Genomic DNA, 23,078 nt, shown 5'->3' with positions numbered 1-23,078 from the left:
AGGTGGAGACAACGATATTTTTTAACCAGCCTTTTCCAAAATATTTAACAGTTTTTCCTACAGTCCCATAATATACAGTATGCATCAGTGTTAATGTTTCTGATTTGCATTTGAAACGCAACTGAGATCCATATTTTAGAGTATGTTTTTTGCTGGAATTAATGGAATGAGATATATCCTATGTATAAATTTAAACGTTCGCCTCTGCATAGAGCTTGATATTGATGTTTGAAAAACCTCATCATTCGTCTACAGGCCTGCATCCCTTTCTCAAATATTTCTTTAAGTTTTAAAAGATGAGGTGGTTTCTAGTAACTTACATATCTTTTTAACTGGCAGACATTTTCATAATAATAAGTTATTTAATGAATTATTCTCAGCCTACTCAGAGCTCCATTCATGTGCAATGTGTGACATTACCTTATGCATAGACATTTTAGCAATTCTGAGCAAGCATTAGTTATTTTCTTTTTCATCTCTCTCTCTTTCTCTCTTTCTCAGTCTTTCTCTATGTCCCTGTACAAACACACAGCTATTATAACAAAATTACAACTGTAAAATTTTGGTTAGTAGAAGCATTGTAAAACATGCAATTACAAACACAATTGTGCATAATACATGCTAGAAACAAGGGGAAAAAATCTAACTGTTTCAGAAATTGTTCTATGTCTTCTGTGTAGACAAAAATTAGCAAATATTATAAGAGGGAAGGTGACTTCATGTTGGCATGTTTCTTCATATTACATAGTGTTTACACCGAAGCCTTTTAGAGAAAAAAAAAAAATAATAATAATAATAATAATAATAATAAATAATAATAATAATAATAATAATTATTATTATTATTATTATTATTATTATTATTATTATTATTATAAGAATTAGGCAGTCTGTTGCAAACAGTTTGAAAACCAAACTTAAAATTAGTTTGTTTTGAATGTGAATTGTAGAGATGCATTGTTTTGCCAATTCTTAGGGGAAAAATTAAATAAAATGCATGTGTGAAAACAGGGAAAATGATTATACATTTAGCTCTATAGAGCACTGTCGTGCAAACCATGTGAAGAAACAGGAACTCTATAGTAACAGACTATTTAAAAAGTGTCATTAATATTGTACAGTAAAAAGCAAACATTTTGTTGCTTTATCATACACTACATGTTTTGAAATAATCTGTCATAATTAACTAATTTTTTCAGGATATTTTTGACACTTTAACATGTTATATTTCTCACCTTTACTCTCCCAGAAACTTTTAGCATTCATCTAGAGAATGATCTGCTGCCCTCATTGACATGCAGATGATACTTTAAACACGGTACCTGATCAACTAACAAGCGGCGCACATAATTTTGGAATTTTCTTCCCAACAGAGTATAAAATACAGGGTTGATACAGAAGTATAAATTAGCAATGCAGTGAGTGACATACTGCAGATAGACAAGACTGTAATCACAAGGGTCACTGTTATCATTTTCTTTCATCAGTAATATGACATTGTATGGGGTCCAGCACATGAAAAATAGAACCACAATGGTAAAGATTAGCTTCAGGGGTCTTTGTTTGCTCCTCATTCGAGTTGAGAGAACTCTCAAACCGATCCTTATGTAGCAGTATAAGAAAACAACTAAGGGGAAGATGAAAAACAGTGCAACTTGGGAATAAGTGCCCATTATCCTATATTGAGGGTCAGCTATCTCAGTACACGTTAATCCCTGAACAATGTCTTGTGTTATCACATGATTGATGAAGGTTTCCAGACTAGTGAGGCCACAAACAATCCACACAACAGTGGCTGAGATGTATGCATACCAGCTCTGCCTCCACTTTGCAGCAGTGACGGCATGGACCACTGCCAGGTAACGGTCAAAAGTCATGAGAGTGAGAAAGAAGACAGAACTGTAGAAGCCAAGGTGGTAGGTGCCGTTCATCAGCTTGCATCCGACCTGACCAAACGACCACTCCGAGTTATGGTACACGGCTTGAAATGGGAGGCCAAAGGTAAAAACCAGATCAGAAGCCACCAGGTTAATAAGGAATATATTAGTGACTGTGTTGAGCTTTTCAAACTTGAATAGGATATATAGAACCAATCCGTTGCCCAGCACACTGACAATGAATATGACGATGTAGAATGGTGGCAATAAATGTGTACTAAAATTAGTTATTCCTGTCATTTTACATGGCGGCACATAAGTCATTGAGGAATTGTAGTCATCGTAGTCAAACATGGTTGATGTTTCAAAGTTGTCCATATTGCATGAAACCTGTTATGAATAGCAACAGCTAAAGTGATGTAAAGTTATTATATTAACAGCATCAAATCAGATGTAAGATTATTAAAAAATATATTAAAACTTACCGGTGAAAAATGATTCTGTCTGATAAACTGCCTTTGTTGCAAAAAACAAGGCTGCTTTTGGATAAAGAACTAGACCAACTAAAGCTCGGTGAGTATGAGGCTAACTAGAACTATGGTGCATGTAGATGTGTTTGAGTGCGTGTGATAATTTTGACTCAGTCCATGCATCATCGTCTGCTTCCTCAAAAATATTTCACAAGTACTAGCCTAAACTACTACTAACATTTTAAATATGTATTGATTGCACAACACATGTACAGTAATTTATTTGAGAAACCTCAAAACTGACAAAAGACATGCATACTTAACAGGACAAAAAAATTTAATCAACTCAGATAAGGCAAGAATGCATGACAAATAGGAAAATAAATACAGCTCTTGATGAAAACATTTAGTTTGACCAGCCTAGAACCATAAAAAATGGGTTCTTTGTTAGTTTAAATGTTCATAGCTTACTAAAATATAAAATGTTACATAAAATAATAAATTCTTAGTGAAGAGAGTTTAAGAATGTTTAAGGTTTCCTCTAAGAAAAAAAACTAAAGTACCCTTTAGGTACTACATGGATTTTTCTTTTTTCTTCTAAAGTTTTATAATCTGTAAACTAATCAAAACAATGTGTATTTACTCTTCAGTCACTTATTCAAGTCAATAAGAATACATGGAATGAATTACATTTGTCAACATTTAAATACATTTTGAATAAAACTGTGCTAGGACACAACTTAAATGAATAATGAAGACATTTAAATATAAGCAGCAATTTGAATACATCATTATTTTATAAAATGATTAAATACTTCTATTATGATGCATATCTGTTTGTCTTGTATAATAAATGTTTACATGGAGGTAGCTTCTTTTGGGCAGTGCAAGTGTGTACCAGATTTTTGATATTTGTCTTTTAAGAGGTCAAATTTTTTTTTGCTTAAAGTACAGTGACACTTCAGTCAAGTTATCATGTGTTTCATTTGAGGTTATTATGTGAGTGACCACAAAATATTGTCTCCATTTGTGAGTCACATAAAAAATAATGCTCTTCATATCAGTCAGCAATATAAGTTCTTCTGTAAAGTTCTTTGCATGCCACTGTCCGTACAGTATTACTACATGAAAAGGCCATTCATGTACAATTGGTTTCAGTCAGTTATAATTGCTCTCCTAAATGCCATTACATAAAGAAAATGCACTGTCCAGATACTTGGAGATACTGGAGATACTTTTTATCTATACTCTTTATGTGTGAGAAGGTGTGAGTGTTTGTGTCAAAAGTTCGGGCCTTTGCTGTAGTGCTGTTCCCTGAGGTTGTAGGCCTGGTAGCAGATGGACATGTCACATACTCCAGCTGGCCCTGGGGCACCGCGCTTGCCTGGAAGACCTGGAGATCCAGATTTGCCTGGTGGTCCTGAAGGTCCAGGTAATCCAATTCCATCAATACCATGTGAACCCTGGATCCCTGTTGTTGCAAGAACCAAATGAAACAGGACTGAATAAAGTAATATAAATAGTATTAACTAATACAGCTAATAGTTTAATGAGTATGCATTTATTTTTATTTGTTTTAGGTTTATGGAAGTTCAAGTGTAATTAACCATTATTGTACTGTAAATTAAATTCTCATCTGCAAGTGCACACATTCTGAAAGAATGTACAGAATTTTGGTAGTACGTCTGGCATTAAGTATGGCATCAAGGGAATATTGGCAAGTTATTTAGTATGGTAGTATTTAGTTTTGGATGTGACTACATTGTCTGCATCTCTAAAAATACAATAGAAATAATTTTGCTATTTCCCTAATATTACAGAAATGTTGGAAAAAAAACTCATCATGCATGTAAATGTTACTGAGGATTGTCCCCTATTAATTGTTGCTTCTCCCATGGTTGTAAATAAACACATTTGTGCTGTGGGTGGAGCAGTGTGAGAGGGGATGTGATATGTGAAAAATAGGCCAAAATTCTGCTCATATTCCCACCTGCAGAGAATCCTTCTTATGTTCAGTTAGCTAGCTAAAAAAAGAGGACAAAATATCATATCCAGTCATTTCTGATGTATGTAGTCTAGTACTTAGGACCACTATAACAGTTATAACTGAATAGTGGTGATAAATTGTCAGTTTATTATGACCAATCTAAAATTAAAATAAATGCAATACTTTGTTAGCAGCAAAATATAAAATCCTGAATGTTGTTGTTGTGGTGGATGTTTTTGCTCTTGTGGTGTAGTGTGGCATGTATACACACACACACACACACACACACAGATCAACACATTATGCCCAGTCTTGTGCAGGTTCCCCTCAGGACATGACTCTACAAGACCTCTGGGGTGTGCTGTGGTGTCTGGCACCAGGATGTTGGCAGCGGATCTTGTCTTGCACATCCCATGAGTTCTCGTTCCGATTGATATCTGGGGAGTTTGGAGGCTGAATTAGCAGCCTTGGTCTCATTGCCTGCCAGAGCCCGGGCGTGGCATGCTGTGGTGCATTGGGTGTTCTGGTGGCTTTCTTTTGTGGCCAGCATTGACGTGTTTTGGCAGATTTTGCTGCATTGGCTTTTCTGGTGGATTAGAAAAGATGGGCGAGCTTTTCAATCACCCGTAATGTGTGCATGTGTCTTGGATCCATAACCTGTAGCTTTAACATACCTGTCCCCTATTGACTGTTGTTTTTAAAATGACTAAATTTTAGGGGCAGGCATGTTAAAAATAAATTATCCCTGGTGGTGCATCACAGAACCAGACTTTCATGCTGCTGCTGTTAAGCATTCCAACCAAAATGGCAAGAATAATTGTCATTTTGTGGTTTAAAACAGGCATATTGCTAAGCTAATTAAGTATAAACCCATTTACTCTGTTCTTTGATTGTTGCTTTTTCCATGGTCGTAAATGAACACATCTGTGCTGTGGGTGGAGCAGAGTGAGAGAGGATGCAATATGTGAAATATAGGCCAAAATTCTTCTAATGTTCCCACCTGCAGAGAATCCTTCTTATCATATATGAAAGGCTTTTTGCCTTGCCCTGTCCTAGTTCTAGAACCTCACTACTACAATATTATTTGGCCTAAATGGGATAGGTAACCTAAATATAATACATGCATAATACTGTACTGTATCTAAAGGCTAAAAAAATACAATATCATCAAAAGGTCTGATTAATTAATACAGTATATACTGTATATTTGAATAAAGTCTCTTTCACAAAGAGATGAAGAATTATGTAAAAGAAACTCTATAATGACAATTTGATTAACAAAGTTTTTTTTTTTTTTTGTTGGACATGAGCAGATCACTGACTGCATTATCACAAAAATGCAGACAATCATGTTTACATGCAATATATGCAACATCCAGACACACTAGCACAATGATCTTCAATGTCAGCTGAGCTAAGTTTTTACCTCTTTCTCCAGGGGGTCCTTGTTGTCCTGGTCTGCCTTCCCCTTTGTTGCCCTTAATACCCCTTGGTCCCATGTCCCCTAGGGAAGGTTACACACAGGATATGCAGGCACTCATTATGCGAGCTCATTCTTTCTTAACCCTATTTGTTAGAGAATTAGTAAGCCTCTGATACCTTTGACCCCTGGTAGCCCCTGTAAGCCAGGTGTCCCAGGGTAACCCTGAGAACCTGTCCTGCCTGGATATCCCTGCAGCCCAGTGGAGCCTTTAGGACCCTGAGGTCCAGGTGGACCTGGGGGACCTTTCACCCTTTCACAAGGCTCACAGCTCCGAGGTATCATCGTCTGCATCAGCTGGGAGAGCTCCTCTGAGAGAAATGAGTGTACAAAGTAGAATCCTGAACAAAATGTTCAATTTACACTGATTGCTTACGGCAATCACAATTATACTTATTTAAACAACAAACACACAATTTTATCAGATTGTACAATAGACACATTGGGGTTTCACCCAACATGAATTTTTATAATTGCTAAAAAGTATCATTTACTACTGCACTACGTTCACATTTTCAAAGCTCTTTCTGTATGTGGGTCCTGTATGTGGATCAGAAGGTATTGTTTCTTAACTCCTAAATTACAAAACTAAACAAAACAAATAATTATTTTTCTGGTTTTAGATTTATTCTAAAACATCAGCATTAATTAATCAAAATTTTGATCAGCATTAATGGTACGAGTTGTTAATTATTCTAAGATGATTAGTTGATTGGTCTGTGATAGGCAAAGTATACTTGTTAAAAGTATGCTAGAGTTGAAGATTTGGTACAATAAGCCTATTCTGGGATCTGTTTCCAGTGTTTGGAACACTAAAATCTTTGAGGCATTAAATAAACTGTGCATTATGACAAATTGGTGTTTGAAAAGTTTAGAAAAAAACAAACAATTTTTTTTACAGGAAAATGCTAGTGAAGACTAAATGCAAAAAAACTGTAACACTCATTAGCTTGTTTTGCTATTCTATTGATTAGGCACAGTTATCAGCATCCTTCTTCAGGTTGCAACAGAAATACTGCACACACTAATGGTATTAAAACTACAGCTGTCCAGCCTTTTCTTGTGCAATGTGTAGGTAAGTTAGTTACTTACGTCTTAATACATCTCCACAAAGCTTTTTTAAGTGTTCATCAGAAGCAGACTTTCCCTGCAAGTCAGATTGAGCATTTGATCAAACTTGAGGTATTATTTCCAGTGTTTCATTTGGAATTCCTGTTGCATAACTAAGATCTTGTTTATAAGCTTACTCAATGATTTTAACACATTACCCTAGAAACAGGAACTGCTATCTTATACTGTATAAAATACCTTAATACCGGAAAAAGGGTTTGACTCATTTCTACAAAACTGCTTAATTATTTCCAGGGAACATAGTCCAGTCCACTTTGTTAATAATAAAGATCAGGGGCCTCATGTACAAAGACTTGCGTTGAATTCATACTAAAACATTGCGTACGGACAAAGCTGTAAATGTGCATACGCAGTAAAAAAAATCTGATGTATGAAACACTGCGTACGCGGAATCCCACGCATATTCTCTTTGTACATCCGAATTAACATGAAATTGAGCGCACGAGCGCAAAACCCCTCCCTGCCTCCTCCTCCGTATAAATATGTTAATGACTCCACTTTGGCAAAACCAAACTAAAAAGCAATGGCAAAAACAAGCAAGAAGAGAAACTTTACAGAATGTGAATTGGAGGTGTTCCTATCGGAGGTAGACCGGAGAAAAACACAGAAAATCACTGTGATCCCTAAAAATGCGTTCCCTTCGGATTCGGCTACTGACAATGTCCTCTAATAAGGCCAACACTGCCATTGCCATGGACTAAGGGTTGTATACATTTGCAAATGCTTTTATATGTTCTAAATCAAATAATTGTTAGAAAAATATTGTGTCAATTAACCCATTTTATCAATTATAAATTAATAGCAATGTTTTTCACGTGTTCGTGCGATACTTTGTAGTGTGTAATTTAACATAATTGCCTCTAGGAGTCGCCAACGGAAATAAAGTTGGCGTGGAAGAACGCACATTCTCACGTTAATTTTACTGTTAGTAAATCCGACCGTGAGCGTGAAAACTGGCGTAAGCAAAGTTTTTGTGCGTACGCAGCGTTGATACATGAGGCCCCTGGTTATATGTCTGTTCAACAGTCAGTAATCACCTTATTCTGATCAGGGTCCTGCACCCTACACATGCCTGTCCTATTTATATAGTATTTGGGCAACATTCAACGAGTCAGAAGCAAAATCATATTTGGAGAAGCATACTATCAAAAGACTTACAGGTTTGCCAGGAATTCCTGGAAGACCAGGGTGTCCTGGTGACCCATCCTGTCCTGGAGAACCTCGTGGTCCAACTACTCCTATATGTCCTATGTCTCCTTGCTTTCCATCAGAGCCTCTAATACCAGGATCTCCTGGAGAACCTTTCTAGTTGAGAAGAAAAAGTATTTTGTGTTACAATAATAGAATATAATGTATTCTGATGTTATTTTTCAGGGTGATGTATTTGTCAGCATTTTATACATGGACCAATATACTCAAAAAGCCATACTACACTATGAGTGTTAACATAATTATGCTTGACAATAAAAAGGAGACTATTTTTTGGGGGGGATGTGAAAAGATTACTTACAGTGAGATTGCATTTTCTTTTACTTACTGGACCAAAATTTATTTCTAAAATTTGTATTTTCTTTGCACTTCTTTGCACACATATATTTCAAATATTAAAAAACATATTATTATTATTATTATTATTATTATTATGTGACATGCAAATGAACTGGATGAACCATTAATAAAAAATAATACTTCTATTCATGTACATGTTCTTGAAAAACGCAATGCACTATAACTGTCATCTTTGCAGGCAAAGCCCAATCCTCTTTTGTGCCTCATTCTGCACTTGTCTAAATGTGTGTAGTTGGTTAAACACATTTCCCTCTCCAATCTTCAGACTTAACTCCTCACAGCTTGATTAAGGAGTTAATTTTAAACACTCAAACATAGAAAAAAAATCCTACATTTATTCTGCATTTTTTTCTTGCAATGTCACTGTAAGTGATGGAATAGCACTAGTGGCTTCAGTGCCCTCTGTGCACCCTGCACTACAGCTGAAGCTCACTCAGCTTAATGCTTGTCAAGCTGTCAGATATAAACACCCCCATGGACATGACTATCACTCCTCTAGCTCTCGTGTTCCTTCGGCGGAAGGAGGCAATGTTGTTTCCTGTGTAAAAACAAAGTTGAACAGATTAAAATGCGATTTGTGAGTCTAATTTTACAAACCTCTCCTTTGCTTCCCCGGAGTCCAGCTTCACCCTTGTAATAAAAGGCAAACAGAGAAAAAAAATGCATCTGTTAACAAATCTTGCATTAATGTAAAAGAGAAAAAGACAGAATTTGAGTTTTCAATGAGACTGAGGAGGAGGAAAAGAGAGATTGAGGTGAAGGTTATGCAATGAAGAAACCATTTTCAAAACAATTTTGAATAGATAAAAGTGTTTAGACTGTTTTTCTAATGATGCAAATGAAAGCTACGTATTGATTATTTGTCACAAAGATAGGTCTTGTATCTTCTACACCTACACAGTATGTATAAGGCCACAATATTTACAATTTCTGTTCCAGTCATGAACTAAAGGGTTAGAGTTAATAACTTGCAAATTGTAATAATAGCTAACATACAGTAAAAAGTTTTTTTTCTTTCCATTTCGAATGTATAGAGTCCAGCTAAAGCAGTGAACTATAACTAGATGATGGATCTTATCCTGTTGCCATCAGTGTCCAAGTCACATGCATTGTGCTGGCCCCTAGTGGGAAGATATAGCATGCACTCTCACCGGTGGCCCAGGCACACCAGGTGTTCCCTCACTTCCTCTGTCACCCTGAAAGATAATGAAAAGGTAGTATCTGTCAGGGGGTCTTAGATATTAAAAGGGTATCATCAGCATTTAATAATAAAAAAGCAGCCTAAGGCAAAGATCAACATTTGGGAGCACATGCGGTGACATACAGTGCTGATTTAAGCTGGTGCCAATAACACAGATCGTATCACATGAAACTGCTACAAATCACCCCACTGCAGCCATAGTTTATTAGTGTTGTATATTTTAATATCTGAGATAGTCGCTAGATTCAAAAATGGTACTTGGCTTTGGCTGGCAAAAATATATCAAAAGAAACAAAATGGCTCTACCTGAGCACCCTTTGAACCAGGTTCGCCCATATCCCCCTGTGAAACAGAACTAAGTTACAATGGTACGTCAAGGGACACTTTGTCATTTGGAATTTTAGGACAGTCTGTACATATAATCACTGAACTGTAAATACTAAAGCACAGATGATGCAGAATAACTACTGAACCTTCAACTCAGAGCTCTGACAATTTCTCTTTTTTTCTCATGGCTTACCTTATGTCCTTTAAATCCAGGAACACCAACGACACCTTGTAAACCAGGAAAACCTGGTTCTCCCTTTAAGCCCTGTCAAAGAATAAACATACCTGAATGAGCTCTTTTATCTTGTACATTTAGGGTAAGTTAAGACTACACATTTAGAATAATTACAGTGAAATGATAGAATCAATCTTTCAATTGAACAAAAACTACAGTTTGTCCCTAAGCAAGAGGCTGAATGACTGCAATCAAATAATATTATAAAGCAACACAATTAGAGGATCCTGAATACAGGATAAAGCAATATAGAAGATGAGTGAGCAATTAGAGGAAAATCACAAACATACTGTAACTATTAAAGGTACATTTTGTCATGTTTTGGTAACACTTGCCAGCACTATTCAATAACTCAACTCACTTACGGGGTTATTTCTCAATAAATCATACAGTAGTAGTACATTTTAAATGAAGTAATAATTATTATTATTATCCTGCAAAAGTACTCATTAAGCACCTACTGTACAGTCATGAGTACCCCCTCTGTTAATTTTGTGTTTTTACAGTATGTAAAAACATATCTACAAACATATCTAAAAAAAATCATCTGCTAATAGAGGGTAAGTATTGGACAAATTCTCAGACAAACAACAACATATAACTTTTTTTCACCATGCCATGCCACAACGGATTTAAGAGAGTAAGTTGCAGCCAGGTGTTGCTAATCATCAGTCGTTTATTATCGTTAATTGATTATAACCTGATGTGCAGACTTCTATAAAAGCAGAAGTTTTGTCAGTTTGCTGGTCTGGAGCATTTAAGTTGTGTATGTTATCACAACACCAAGAGTGAAAGACATAAGCAATGATCTTAGAGAAGCAATTGTTGCTGCACATCAATCTGAAAAGGGTTATAAAACTATTTCCAAATGATTTGGAGTTCAATGTCAACAGTCAGAAAGATTATTTACAAGTGGAGAGCATTCAAGATAGTTGTGAATTTTCCCAGGAGTGGATGCTCCAGCACATTCACCACAAGGTCAGACCAAGCAATGCTCAAAGAATTATTTTTTTTTTTTTTAACTGCTGCATCTGAGATCATACAGGCCTCACAGAGCATAGCGAATCTTAAAGTCCATGACAACGTACTGTAATTAGAAGAAGACTGAACAGTACAGTTTTTTTTTTAAAGACTGCTAGAAGCAATCCTTATTTGTCTTAAAGGTACTGTACATGAAAGCAAGACTAAGGTTCACAAAACTGCATCTGAATAAACCACAAGACTTCTAGGACAATGTCATATGGACAAATGAGACCAAAATAGACTTGTTTGCAGCCAAAACATTATAACCACTATTACGCATGGTGTGGAGCTGTGATGATTTGGGCTTATTTTGCATCTGATAGCATCATACAGTAAACAATTACTTTGAGTTATCACTGCTTAAGGTGGATCTACGAGCTACAAAATCATCAGAGGGGGTAAAAAGGTATAGGTATTTATTTGTCTGAGGTTGCATTTGCCTAATACTGTGACCAGCTATGGCCAGATGCTTCTTATTATGTTTATTAAACATTGAATTAAAAGAAGTGGTATTAACTTTCCAAAATAACAGTATGAGTTATTAAACATTACTGTAAAGTTTTACTCACGTTTCTAGACATGTGCACAAGGTAAAGTATAATACATGGCATATGTTCTGATAATACTTCTGGCCACCACTATAATTACCAAGTGATACAGTAGGTACAGTTTTTTTTAATTTTTTATTTTACCCTTCGTTTGCATTTCCTAGCCCTAAAATGAGTAAATGTGTTATTTAATAATAAGTAGTTAATATGAAGATATGAAGGAAAAAGTGTTTTTTTTAACCAGAGGGGAAAAGTGAAATGTTTCTTAATATGTTAATATTTTCATTGCAGTAATCCATCTCACAGGCACCAGAAAGCTCTTAAAATGACAAACTACTCTGAAAAAATGGTTAATTCAAAAAAGTTTGAATATGTTAAATCCTACCTTTTGGCCTGGCAAACCGGGGCGCCCAGGTAATCCCTGTTGTCCTGGACTTCCCTATACATGTAGACAGGAATTAACAAACCAAACAATCACACACATATAACCTTGTCATGCATTAATGCCAATGTCAGGCATTTGCTAGTGATCTGTTTTGTGAAAATAAAATTTATGGAAGAAAATACTGTACATGTCATTTCCAATTAATTAGTCCCACTGGAGACAACCAGTGTATTTGCATAGCTGCTGAAGGTGATTTTAATGCCAAACTAACCTTAGGGCCGATTTGTCCATCTGCTCCAGAGGACCCCGGTGGGCCCTGAATGCCCTAAGATGTTGATGCAGAAAGGACAGTTATATATTTTTTTTTACTACTGTGGCTTACAGTGTGGTAGAAGAAGACATGCTCTGTTGACTTCATGCATTACAAGATGGCCACAGTTACTGAATTTAATTATGGCTGAGGCTAAAATGTGGATTATTATACACTTTTTTTTATTTCTTTTTTTTTTTTTTAAATATCATTTCCTGATGGTGAAAAAAAAACATATAGAGTTAGAAAATCATGTTATCAAATCTTATGTTTTCTGGCACTAGAAATGGTGAGATGTACCCAAACAAGTTTTTAACATGTAATAATATATGATCTTATTGCATGTGAAAGGTATGATACTATTCCATAATGATTACAGATAAATAAGATTTAAATGGAACCTATCATGCAAAATGTAGTTATTTTTAGATATTCAGATAGGTCTCCAGTGTGCATGTATAATCATATGAGCAAAAAACTATTTCTGCCGTTTTGTCCTTTTCCAATTTTGCATTGGCCAAGGTTTAAAAATCTTATTTGTTTGTGACTCCATATAAGAAAGTGCCCTCCCATGTTTGTTTTTCAGCTCTGCTGTTCTCTGGAGGAGCATGACTGAGCAGGAGCTCTTTTACATAGACACCAAAATAGCACATTTGGAGGAGGAAATAAAATAAAGGAATTTGGGGATGTAAAAAACGTATTACCCGGAGCAATCTCTTAGGCGATCTCTAAAACCTATGTTAACTTAAAAAAATAAAAATAAAAAAACTCTAAATATGGGACCTCTATAATGAAATTATATAATAAAGTGTTTTCATTTGCCATTTCCTCTTAAAAACTGCAGGTCAAATGTGTCAGGGACTTATGCAATTCTATTCTATTCTATTGTTAAATACTTTGTGGCCTGCAATATTGTCTCTGACTGTCATACACTGCAGCCTCATTATGACATAATTTCAAGTGATCTGCGTCTGTGGGCAGTAAACACATTTCAATTTGTCATGGCTCTAAGTCTACTTTCCTAGGTGTTCTTTAGATTTTTAGAACTGCTGGGTAGTAATAATATACCATGTTACTGCCCTGTTCTAACAGTATTACACAGGTGGAAAATACAATTATACAACTGCAAATTGCATTATGTAACTCAAAATAAGGAAGCACACCCCCTCCAGGTTTGAAAGCTATGAAACATTTCTATAATAATATATAAAGAAATGCCATGCTTTCAGTCAAAAAAGAAAATCATACATATACAGTATATACGTGTAAAATATGAAAGCTGCAAGAAATTGCAGCAATCATGTCTCTATTCAATACAAGCATCATAACTCGTTTTCTAAAAATATGTTATGGCATACAAAAAACACAATATTGCTTTATGGTGACTGGTCATCACAGCTACACTACAACAACTGTTTAATTTGTTTATCCAATGCATTTCAGGTTGCTACCAGTTTTTGTGTATATGGTATACAGTCAAAAATACTAAATAAAAAACCAAACTGCAGTATGTAAAGATCTATTCCTGTTAGTCACTAACATGTACCGATATTAACATGTGAAATACTAACGTGGTTGTCAGGTTTAATAAAAACTGTAATGATTTTTTTTTTCTCTCTGTCTTAAACAATTGGTTCTTGTTTGCTTATAAAGTGTTATACTGTTAAAAAAAGTATCATCATCATTCAGGAAATCATTTGCATTCTCTGAGAGGTGCTGAATAATGACAGACGCTGTTTATACCAGGTTGTCTCATGAATCTTGTATTTGTATTGTATCCTGATAATTTTATGCATCATCCATCTGCATTTGGCAACCAGTTTTCTGTGTTGTTCTTTGTTTGCAGCCGTTTTATGCAAACGACAGAATTTTCATATTTTTTATTTATAAACCCCATATGTTTTCTTAAGCTATTTAGCTTGAAGTGTATTATACAGTAATTTATATAATTTCGGAGTAACTACAGAATAATTAAATAAAGAAAGAAAGAAAGAATTGTGGGATTTGGGCCAAAAAATATGTTTAAAAAATCTGGTTCTTAAAGCATATCAGACCGTATGTGATTATATGTAAATAAATGTAAATGCATCTCCAGTACTTTTATATACTTCTAACTTAGAGACAAAAAAAATCATGAATCAACCAGGTGTAAAGATACTTTTAATAAATGCTACGCACTCCCCAGGTTAAAATAGTTAAACATCACTTTAATCAAATAAAGAATATAAATATATAAAAACAACTTCCTTTACCTAACTACTTTATTATTTTTCCCTTATTTGAAAGCGGACTAAAACACTTTTATTAATGAACTTAGGCTTAGCCATAAATTATGGCTTTTGCTTCCACCACAAAAGCTGTGAATTTTTTTTTCTTAGATTTATTACTAGTGACTCTTTTTATAGTCATTACTGTCAGCTTCACACCTGAAAGTGCTCTGGCTAGATATAATGAGGATACAGGATGGGCAATCTATCACACCAGAAAATACTTTATCTGCCTTTAATAGTTCATCTTTCTTTATACTGTAGCCCATAAAAAATTAATCAGTTAGGCATTTGGTTTAATTCCACAAGGTTTAATTAGAAATTCTCCTTATAAAATGTTATTTTTAGTTACTCTTAATTTATTACATAAGTTTTCATTTTTATTTGAGTTTTACACTGCATCCAAGTTATTGATATTATAAGCATATTGTGTGCACAAGAATGATTTCCTGTATGGGTTAATATCTCATCCAAATTAGGTTAAAATAACTAACAACAATTTACCAAATTTCCCTAGTTTTTATGTATTTAATTATTTATTTATTTTAATTATTTATTTATTTTTTCATTTTGCTACCACAAGGTGGCAGCAATGAGATCAGTTCAGTACAATCACTAACCCCTGTAATATTTTGTATTGTCCAATAGAGGTCACTATACTCAATATTCTTGCTTTCTTTTACGTAGGTTAATTGTTTCTTTTGCTTTGCTTTGTCTGTGTTGTCTTTTGCATTTGATCAGTGGTAAAGAAGATCAGGTTAAAGCTGCAATACTTAGGATGGTCACTTACTGGGGGTCCTTTAGGTCCAGCAAATCCTTTCTGTCCAGGTGATCCTCTAGTCCCCTACAGCACAAAGCAAAGATCAATACCAATGCGATACCAGTGTGACTCCATGAACAGGTTTGTGTGAACTCACATTCACTTCATTTTTTGTCTAGGTGTCTAAAATGGTGGCAAAATGCAGGCTTGTATATGTATATGTGCATCAGATTTATTTACAGTAAATTAATGTAGCAAAGATTACAAAAAAATGGTGAATGGCATGACATGCAGACTGTTTTACCTGAGGTCCACTTGGCCCTGCCTCCCCAGGAGGTCCACGGATACCCTGAGAACAACAGTGCAAAGCCCACTTATTGCTTTTTCATGCATGCCATAGTGTTTTGATTGACAGATGTGATGGTGCATACTGTGAAGAACAGGCCCTATGACGGCCTCGTCATTAATCATGATCATCTTCTCCAGTTTCTGTTATTACATTCACTGTCATTCCACTTCATTACCATTAACGACATCGAATTAATTTTACATTCTGGTTAAGTTGTTAAACAACTGGAAGTTTGCCAAGCAGAATAACAATTACAGGGACAAATATATGTAATGCATATATGTGAAGAAGGCTATTTATTGTTCATCTCGCCTCATTTAGGAAACATCTCACCTCCTCTGTTTCTTTTAGAACAAAGTGCTGATTATACAATTACACACATGGAATAGCAATCAGGTGGAGTGTCAATAGAAAGAAGAGCATTTACTGAATTGTGACTTTGTGCTCCAAATTCTAGAGATCATGGGAATGAGCAGACATTTCTAGGTGTATGATTATTTTATTAAATATTATTTTCTTATTTAATAAAAGTAACATATTAGGTTTAAATGCATAGGGATAATCATATATTTTAATTTATAATTTATAAACAATTATAATTATTTAGGTTATATTACATTTTTATTATATATCTATAAGTATTTATGCCAGCTTATTTTATCATTATTATATGATTATTTTATAATATTTTATAATTATTATTAATTACATATTATATTTATTTATTTACCATTATTGTTTTTAAACACTACATTTTTTTTTTTAAATGTGGTATTTTTTAAATCATAATAACTTACGAGAAACAAATACAAGGGTCTAAGGAGAATTATCCTCTGCCTGGGTGAAAAACAAGTCATCATATGAATTTAAATAAGCACTTTAGATCCTTTGATTGGATAATTACTGTCATGATTAATATGTTTCAGCTGGCAACAATTTTGTTCATGCTAACTGATGCAGTGAGTAGGTTCCCATGTCGGAAGATGTATCCTATCGTCATGGAAAAGATGTCACTGTGCTGTAGATTAATCAAATCACCAGGCTGCATCAAACAAGGTAAACAGCTATAGCGACTGTAATTAAAGATCACTTACGCAATGTACTAAAACATGAGAGTAGAAATCAGAGCTACTGTATGTTTAAAAATAGCAAGTCAGAAAATTTCTACACACATAACTAACAGAATTGGAACTAACCAGCTGAAACTGTAAGAAAACCAATTGTTATTGAGGCTAATCAAGGAAAAAATAATTTTGCTAGAGAGCATAAAGATTGGGCTTTGGAGCAATTATAAAATGGCATGTGTTTTAATGAGTGTAGATTGACTCTATTCCAAAGTGATGGGCACCTAAGGGTGAGAAGGAAAGCACATGAAGCGATGCATTAATGGCACCCACTATACAGTACAAACCTCTGGAGGCATTGTTAATGTATGGGGTTGCTTCAGCTAGTCAGGTCGAGGGTCAGCAAAGGTATGTGGCAAGAGAAAAAAAAAGTCGAATGAATGACCAGGTTATTGCATTAATAGAATTTTTCTTCCCTGGTGGCATGGGCATATTTCAGGATGACAATGCCAAAATCCCCCAGGCTTAAACTATAAAAGAGTGGTTCAGGGAGCATAAGGAATTATTTCACACATGAATTGGCCACCATAAAAAGTATTTGATATGTGTTGAAGGAGACTTTATTGAATGGTTTGACTCAGCCATCATCAAAACAAGATGTTGGACAAAAATAAAATGTACTTTGAATGGAAATTAATATTATGGCATTGCATAAATTTGTCAAAACAATGCAATTATGAATACATGCATTAATCAAAACTAATATGACTCCACAAGAGTAGGGGGTGTAATGTGGTGTCTGGCCTCAAGACTTCCAATGGATTCTTTGTGGCTTTGTAGATGACCTGGACACCTTTACTATGACACTTTACCCTCCTGTCATCTGAAACACTACTGACAAACTCTGTGACAGCTTCTTCTTTAAGGCTGTCAGCATCCTGAACACCCTGCTGCCAACATCTGACTAAACTGATCTGACCTGAACATGACATTTAAAATCAGGCCCACTACTTACACTTTGTAGCACAGTGTGATCTTCTGGACAGTGCTCTTCCCCGCATATACAGTATGTTTCTGCTTGTTTTGTAATTTCACTGTAAGAGAGTTTACAGTTTTGATCTTTTGCACAGTTCAGTTACTTGCTGCTTGATAAAACCTGTACAGTTTTAACTGCTGCTCAGAGCATCCTTATAATGTTTCTGTTTTCCTTTGTAGTTTTAGTGCATACTATCCAGAGCAGTTGTATCATTTTTATTTTATTTTACTTAACTTTTTTTACTGTATAATATGAAATTGTATCTTTTTCTTTCGTACATGTTTACATATTGCTCCATGGTCTTGGGATTTTTTATTTTTTTTTACTATATAACAATAAAAGCCCTCTTGTTTCTAACTGTTTGTTAGACTGCATAGCTTGTTTGTTCATACCAATACACATATAATGCCCTAAATGTAAAAAAAAAAAGAAAGAAAGAAAGAAAAAAAACTACATATGCCTTAAGATTCCTGGCAGATTTGTTATGGTATATAATATATTGTACAGTAATGGTTAGAAACATTCAGTTTGTTTTCTTCTTTGTTCAAATTTGATTGATGCCACACGGCTTTAAAAAAGTCACTTGTGAGTAATTCTCCATACAGTATGTTTCATAGTTGAATCAGGTGGAATCTAATGGTGACAATACAGAAATATGCTCTAGTTTTAATCATGACTAAAAGTAAACTATGGATAATTGTTGTCAAGCATTTAGATAAAACAGATTTTCTATGAAATCGCTACAATTCGGTTATGCTGTAGAATAAGCTGGAAAAATCTATCCTTTCATTTTTTCATTTATTGATTTTCATTTCTTTCTCTCCCTTTCTCGCTTTGTGCACTCATGCTGCCTGATGTGATGCTCAAATACCCAACTGATTAATGTAGCAGCTCAGGGGTTAAGGCATTGAGGTACAGGGAAACTGATTGGAAATCATGAGTTCAAATCTCAGCATTACCAGGCTGCCAGTGGTAGGCCCTTAAACAAGGTCTTTTATTTTCACCACCTTATTTGTATCCTGTTTTAAATGTAGCACATGTAATGACTCTGTCATGGGTCTACTTTAGCCCTCAGGACCTGCCTGAAGCATTCTGATAGAGTTCTGCTTATTGCACTTACTGTAAAATATGACTCATTTCTGTTATTGTGGACGGTCTCAGATACTGTAAACCTCCTAAAGATTTCATCTCCCAAAAAAAACTTGGACTTGAACTTGTAAAGAACATCCTTTTAACGCAGTATTATGTAACTTTATAGTAAACTAAACATTTGAAAACCAATAAAAATATATATTATGATAAAAAAAGGAATTAATGGAATGTATAAAGCTATTTTATAACAATAAATGTAAACAATATTTCATTTTCATTTGAATTATTTTATACATAATTCTTAGTTCAATTGTTCATCTTTTGTTTTTGTTCAGTGCCTGCTGTTTATAGTGATTTCTCATAAAATATTTTTTTTCAAACAGGGAATAATGATCCTTTTAGTTACAGTACATGTGGTGAAACACAACAGGATACACATGCCCTCTCTGCCCGCAGCAAAGTTTTTAGCTCCAGGTTAATTAAGCATACCAGATCAAGGGACATATAGTAGTAGTGCGGAAGCATCGAGAGTTCTGTTTGCTCATCAAGCCCTCAGAAATAACAAGAGGAATACGGGGATGAGAGCAGATGTGTCACTTTGAAGTGATGCCTCCCACATAACGTCTCACTTAATGAGTCGTTTTCTGGGGAAAGAAGTGAGCGGATTCCTCTTAAAGCCTCCTTCAAATGAGACAGGATCAAATAGTGAAACTAAAGAGATCGCTGGAGGGGATGATACTGAGAGGTAGTACTCTGTAGAAGTGTGATAGGGGGAGGAAGTTTAAGGTCAGGAATTAAATTACATGGGAGAAATGAAAAACACCATATCTGAAGAGTACAGCATAAGGCATAACAATAATACAATTACTATACAATGAAATTACCAAGACAGGGTTACAGTATGTACAGTATATGCCTATGACTCAAATACAGTCATGCAATTTTAAATACTTTTTTTTACAGTGGCCTGGTGTTATTCATTTTAAACATAAAAACAGACATAATCTGACCAAATCACATTTATTTTTTTAACTAGACTGTTACCAAACACACAATTGCATAGAATGTCTTTGTAAGATGCCTTAAGATTTCCCTTCACTAGATCTACGGGACCCAAAGCTCTTCCAGCATGACAATGCCTTCATGCACAAAATCAAGCCCATTGATGACATGGATTTTAACCACGTTGGAGAGTGCCCTACACAAAGCCCTGATTTCATCCCCAATGAACCCTTGAGGGATAAACTGGAACACAGACTCACTACCTACAGTATGAGCCAGGCCTTTTTAGCCTCATTAGTGCCCATGTGGCTGAATAGGCATGTTGAAGTTATTATGCCAGTAAAGGAGGCTAAATCTGTAATGGGATGTTCAACATGCACAAATTGGTGTGATGGTCAGGTGTCCACATACTTTTGCATTTGCAGTTAAGAAAAGGGGGAACATAAATCTATCTTTACGATTTTTTGGCCAGATTTTGCTGCCGCAGGATATTTTTTCCAATGAAAGAAAAAGTCTTTCGAAATTTGAGTTGAGAGCACACAATGTGACATGCCCACCAGCAGCCACAGATAGTCGATAACAAAGTTTTGGCAGTGTCAGAAAAGTATAATTAAAATCGCAGTGTGACCACTGAGATACTTGTCTAAAGCCAGTTTTATGTCTGGCCCTGCTGACTAGTCCTGGGGCAAGAAAGATCAAGAATAATGATGATGCCTAGTCAGGAAGGCTAAAACAAATTTTATTATCTACAGTACCAGGAGTCTCATCATTTAGTCATAAACCTGTGACTTCTAGTCTTGAAATTAGATGAGATGCTAAAATCTAATATTTATCAATTGCTTAATAATGAAAATAGGTGTGAATGAGTACAAAAATGTGTGTATGCGTGTTTAATTCATCTAGCCCATAATATAAATGTGGAGCATGTATCTTACACACATGCCCATGCACACACACATTTATAATTTCTCATTTTTAAGGTGTTTTAAGCTTGTAGTGCCTATCTGGCTTCATTATGTGTTTTCCCAGAATACCAAGTAACGTAAACAGAACTTTTTATTCTGATGTGCACTCTTCTACCTAATTTGTATTCCTATAGTATAAACTGTGCTTATTCTAACCACTTTTAGTTTCTCCTCCAAAGGCATTTTGGAGGTGAAGTAATGCTATGCCACCTGTGTCACCTTATATGTCACCTTATTTGTGTTCATACCATAACATTTATAAATATTTTAGACCAAGGAATGACTTAAGAAATGAAACTGCTAACCTTAACATACAATACACTAAACAGCAATAATACAAAACCTTCAGTAGTCCATAAACCGAGGTGCTAACACATAAGACAAAACCAGTAAATGTTTATTTTTTGGTGAATTTTGGTGTGAGTGAGCTGAGAATGAGGTTTATTTGCTGCCCAGTGTGGGACTGTAAATGTGTTTAAACTTCTGAAATTCTGTCTGAAAAGCTTTAAATATTAAAAACTGTCTGGCCTTGAGTGAGACTCTGTGCTGAACTCAATCTTGGAAGTCAACAAAGTTAGCACTAATTCATAACAGATGTTACTCTAGCCACATCAAGATCACTAAAGCTTACAGACACTTGCTGTTACCACTGCTGCAAATTACCCATAGAGAGACTTCAGCCTTTGTACAACTGTCATATGTATACAGTGGTATTTTCCATTTGGATGCAACTGTGCAGCTACATTCACCTAAAGTGTCTCCTCTTTTGAAGACAGACAAAGTCTGATGCTAAAATGGTACAGAATTCTGTTGGTGTACTTCTTATTTGTCATCTGGACAGGATGTTTTGACAAGCCAAAGCCTTAAAGGTCCATTAAGTAAAAAGCCCACATGTAAGTGTTGGGGAGACTACAGTAGAAAGGAAGATATTACTTGTTCACATGGTGGCATTTGTTGTTGATGTTTACTGTGTGGGTTTGGGTCGTATTTTGCATTTTGCTCTAAGGTTTGGAAAAAGTGAAGTCTCTGGGTGGATACGCATCGACACAAAGGGTTGCTTCAAGCTTCTTCTTTTTTTTTAACCACTGCCAAAAGTTGTAAACTGGGGGATACAACCATGAGTACCGTGACAATAAGTAGCAAAAAAAAAAAAAAAAAGATGAATGCATGGAGTAAACAAATAAAATAATAAATAAATAAATGTACTGTACCATTTAATAGACCACTGTTTAGTATATATTTATATACTTTATTTCACACATCTACATTGTCACTTCATGCTGTAAAGGTTCTTAAACAGTTTTTGTAAAATATATTTTATAACTCAGTGCAGATTTATTTCATGAACCATATTTTAGTGTGCACAATTATATTTTGTTCATGTCTTAGAACTATTAAACGTTCCACAACATTCCACAGGTTCATGTTTACATTATTTATATGCCTACTAGTTTTAGGGTTAGTAAGAGACCAATTCTTACACTATTTCTGATCATAGCTAGACTATCTCCTAACACTGTTGTATATAGGTGTTAATAACATCCTAGTATGTTTAAAACCATAAAAACTAAAATATCTTTATGTGTTAAGCTGTAGTTAATGTGCCTAATCTGTTGATGATTAGGTGTTTGTTGTCTGCATACAAATGGAAAGGTAGATCGTGTTTAATTTTAGAGCAGAGGAAGACAAAGAAGACTTACTGGGACACCTTGTGTTCCATCTGTGCCAGGATGACCTTTATCTCCCTTTTCACCCTGTTAAAGAGAGAAAGGAATATGACCATTACGTATTCTGAGTTTCAAACCTTTTACCCTTTTAGTAAAGACCTTTACAAGCAGCACATGCATACATGGGTCACAATTAACCTCTACATATCACTATTCAGCTCAACTCCTCCCGTAGGCACAAAGGCAGCTTCATCTTTATGGTTCTAAGCATAAATGAATCTACTTCGACCAGATTCTTCAAGTTAATAAAGACAATAAAATAACCAAAAAGCT

The 23,078-nt window shown here is 35.0% G+C and overlaps 2 protein-coding genes across 2 annotated transcripts in view; both read right to left on the bottom strand.

Annotated features, from left to right (window-relative positions):
- Window positions 1-1,110: 1,110 nt before the first annotated feature.
- Window positions 1,111-2,469, bottom strand: LOC128520701 (C-C chemokine receptor type 3-like). The gene is made up of 2 exons (XM_053495056.1): window positions 2,363-2,469; window positions 1,111-2,267 (listed from the first exon to the last, which is right to left on the bottom strand). Exon 2 carries the CDS (start codon window positions 2,253-2,255, stop codon window positions 1,263-1,265), a length of 993 nt encoding a protein of 330 aa, XP_053351031.1. The 5' UTR covers window positions 2,256-2,267; window positions 2,363-2,469; the 3' UTR covers window positions 1,111-1,262.
- A 235-nt stretch (window positions 2,470-2,704) lies between these two features.
- The window catches only part of si:dkey-225n22.4 (collagen alpha-1(XXI) chain), a 51,499-nt gene continuing 31,125 nt past the window's right edge, over window positions 2,705-23,078 (bottom strand). Inside the window, exons 16-29 of the mRNA XM_053494903.1 lie at window positions 22,779-22,832; window positions 15,875-15,919; window positions 15,601-15,654; window positions 12,505-12,558; window positions 12,234-12,287; window positions 10,236-10,307; window positions 10,022-10,057; window positions 9,666-9,710; window positions 9,112-9,144; window positions 8,104-8,250; window positions 6,907-6,961; window positions 5,934-6,125; window positions 5,761-5,838; window positions 2,705-3,818 (exon numbers count right to left, since the gene is read on the bottom strand). Coding sequence (XP_053350878.1) covers window positions 3,628-3,818; window positions 5,761-5,838; window positions 5,934-6,125; window positions 6,907-6,961; window positions 8,104-8,250; window positions 9,112-9,144; window positions 9,666-9,710; window positions 10,022-10,057; window positions 10,236-10,307; window positions 12,234-12,287; window positions 12,505-12,558; window positions 15,601-15,654; window positions 15,875-15,919; window positions 22,779-22,832 — 1,110 coding nt within the window. The 3' untranslated portion in view covers window positions 2,705-3,627. The remainder of the gene's footprint in view (window positions 3,819-5,760; window positions 5,839-5,933; window positions 6,126-6,906; window positions 6,962-8,103; window positions 8,251-9,111; window positions 9,145-9,665; window positions 9,711-10,021; window positions 10,058-10,235; window positions 10,308-12,233; window positions 12,288-12,504; window positions 12,559-15,600; window positions 15,655-15,874; window positions 15,920-22,778; window positions 22,833-23,078) is intronic.

The sequence above is a fragment of the Clarias gariepinus genome, chromosome 4 (genome assembly GCF_024256425.1).
Source record: "Clarias gariepinus isolate MV-2021 ecotype Netherlands chromosome 4, CGAR_prim_01v2, whole genome shotgun sequence".
NCBI lineage: Eukaryota > Metazoa > Chordata > Actinopteri > Siluriformes > Clariidae > Clarias > Clarias gariepinus.
Note: the sequence above shows the minus strand (reverse complement) of the source record. Positions and strands in the feature narration are given on the sequence as shown.

Excerpts from the sequence above, each read along its gene's own strand:
- LOC128520701 (XM_053495056.1), bottom strand. The coding sequence starts at position 2,255 with ATGGACAACTTTGAAACATCAACCATGTTTGACTACGATGACTACAAT.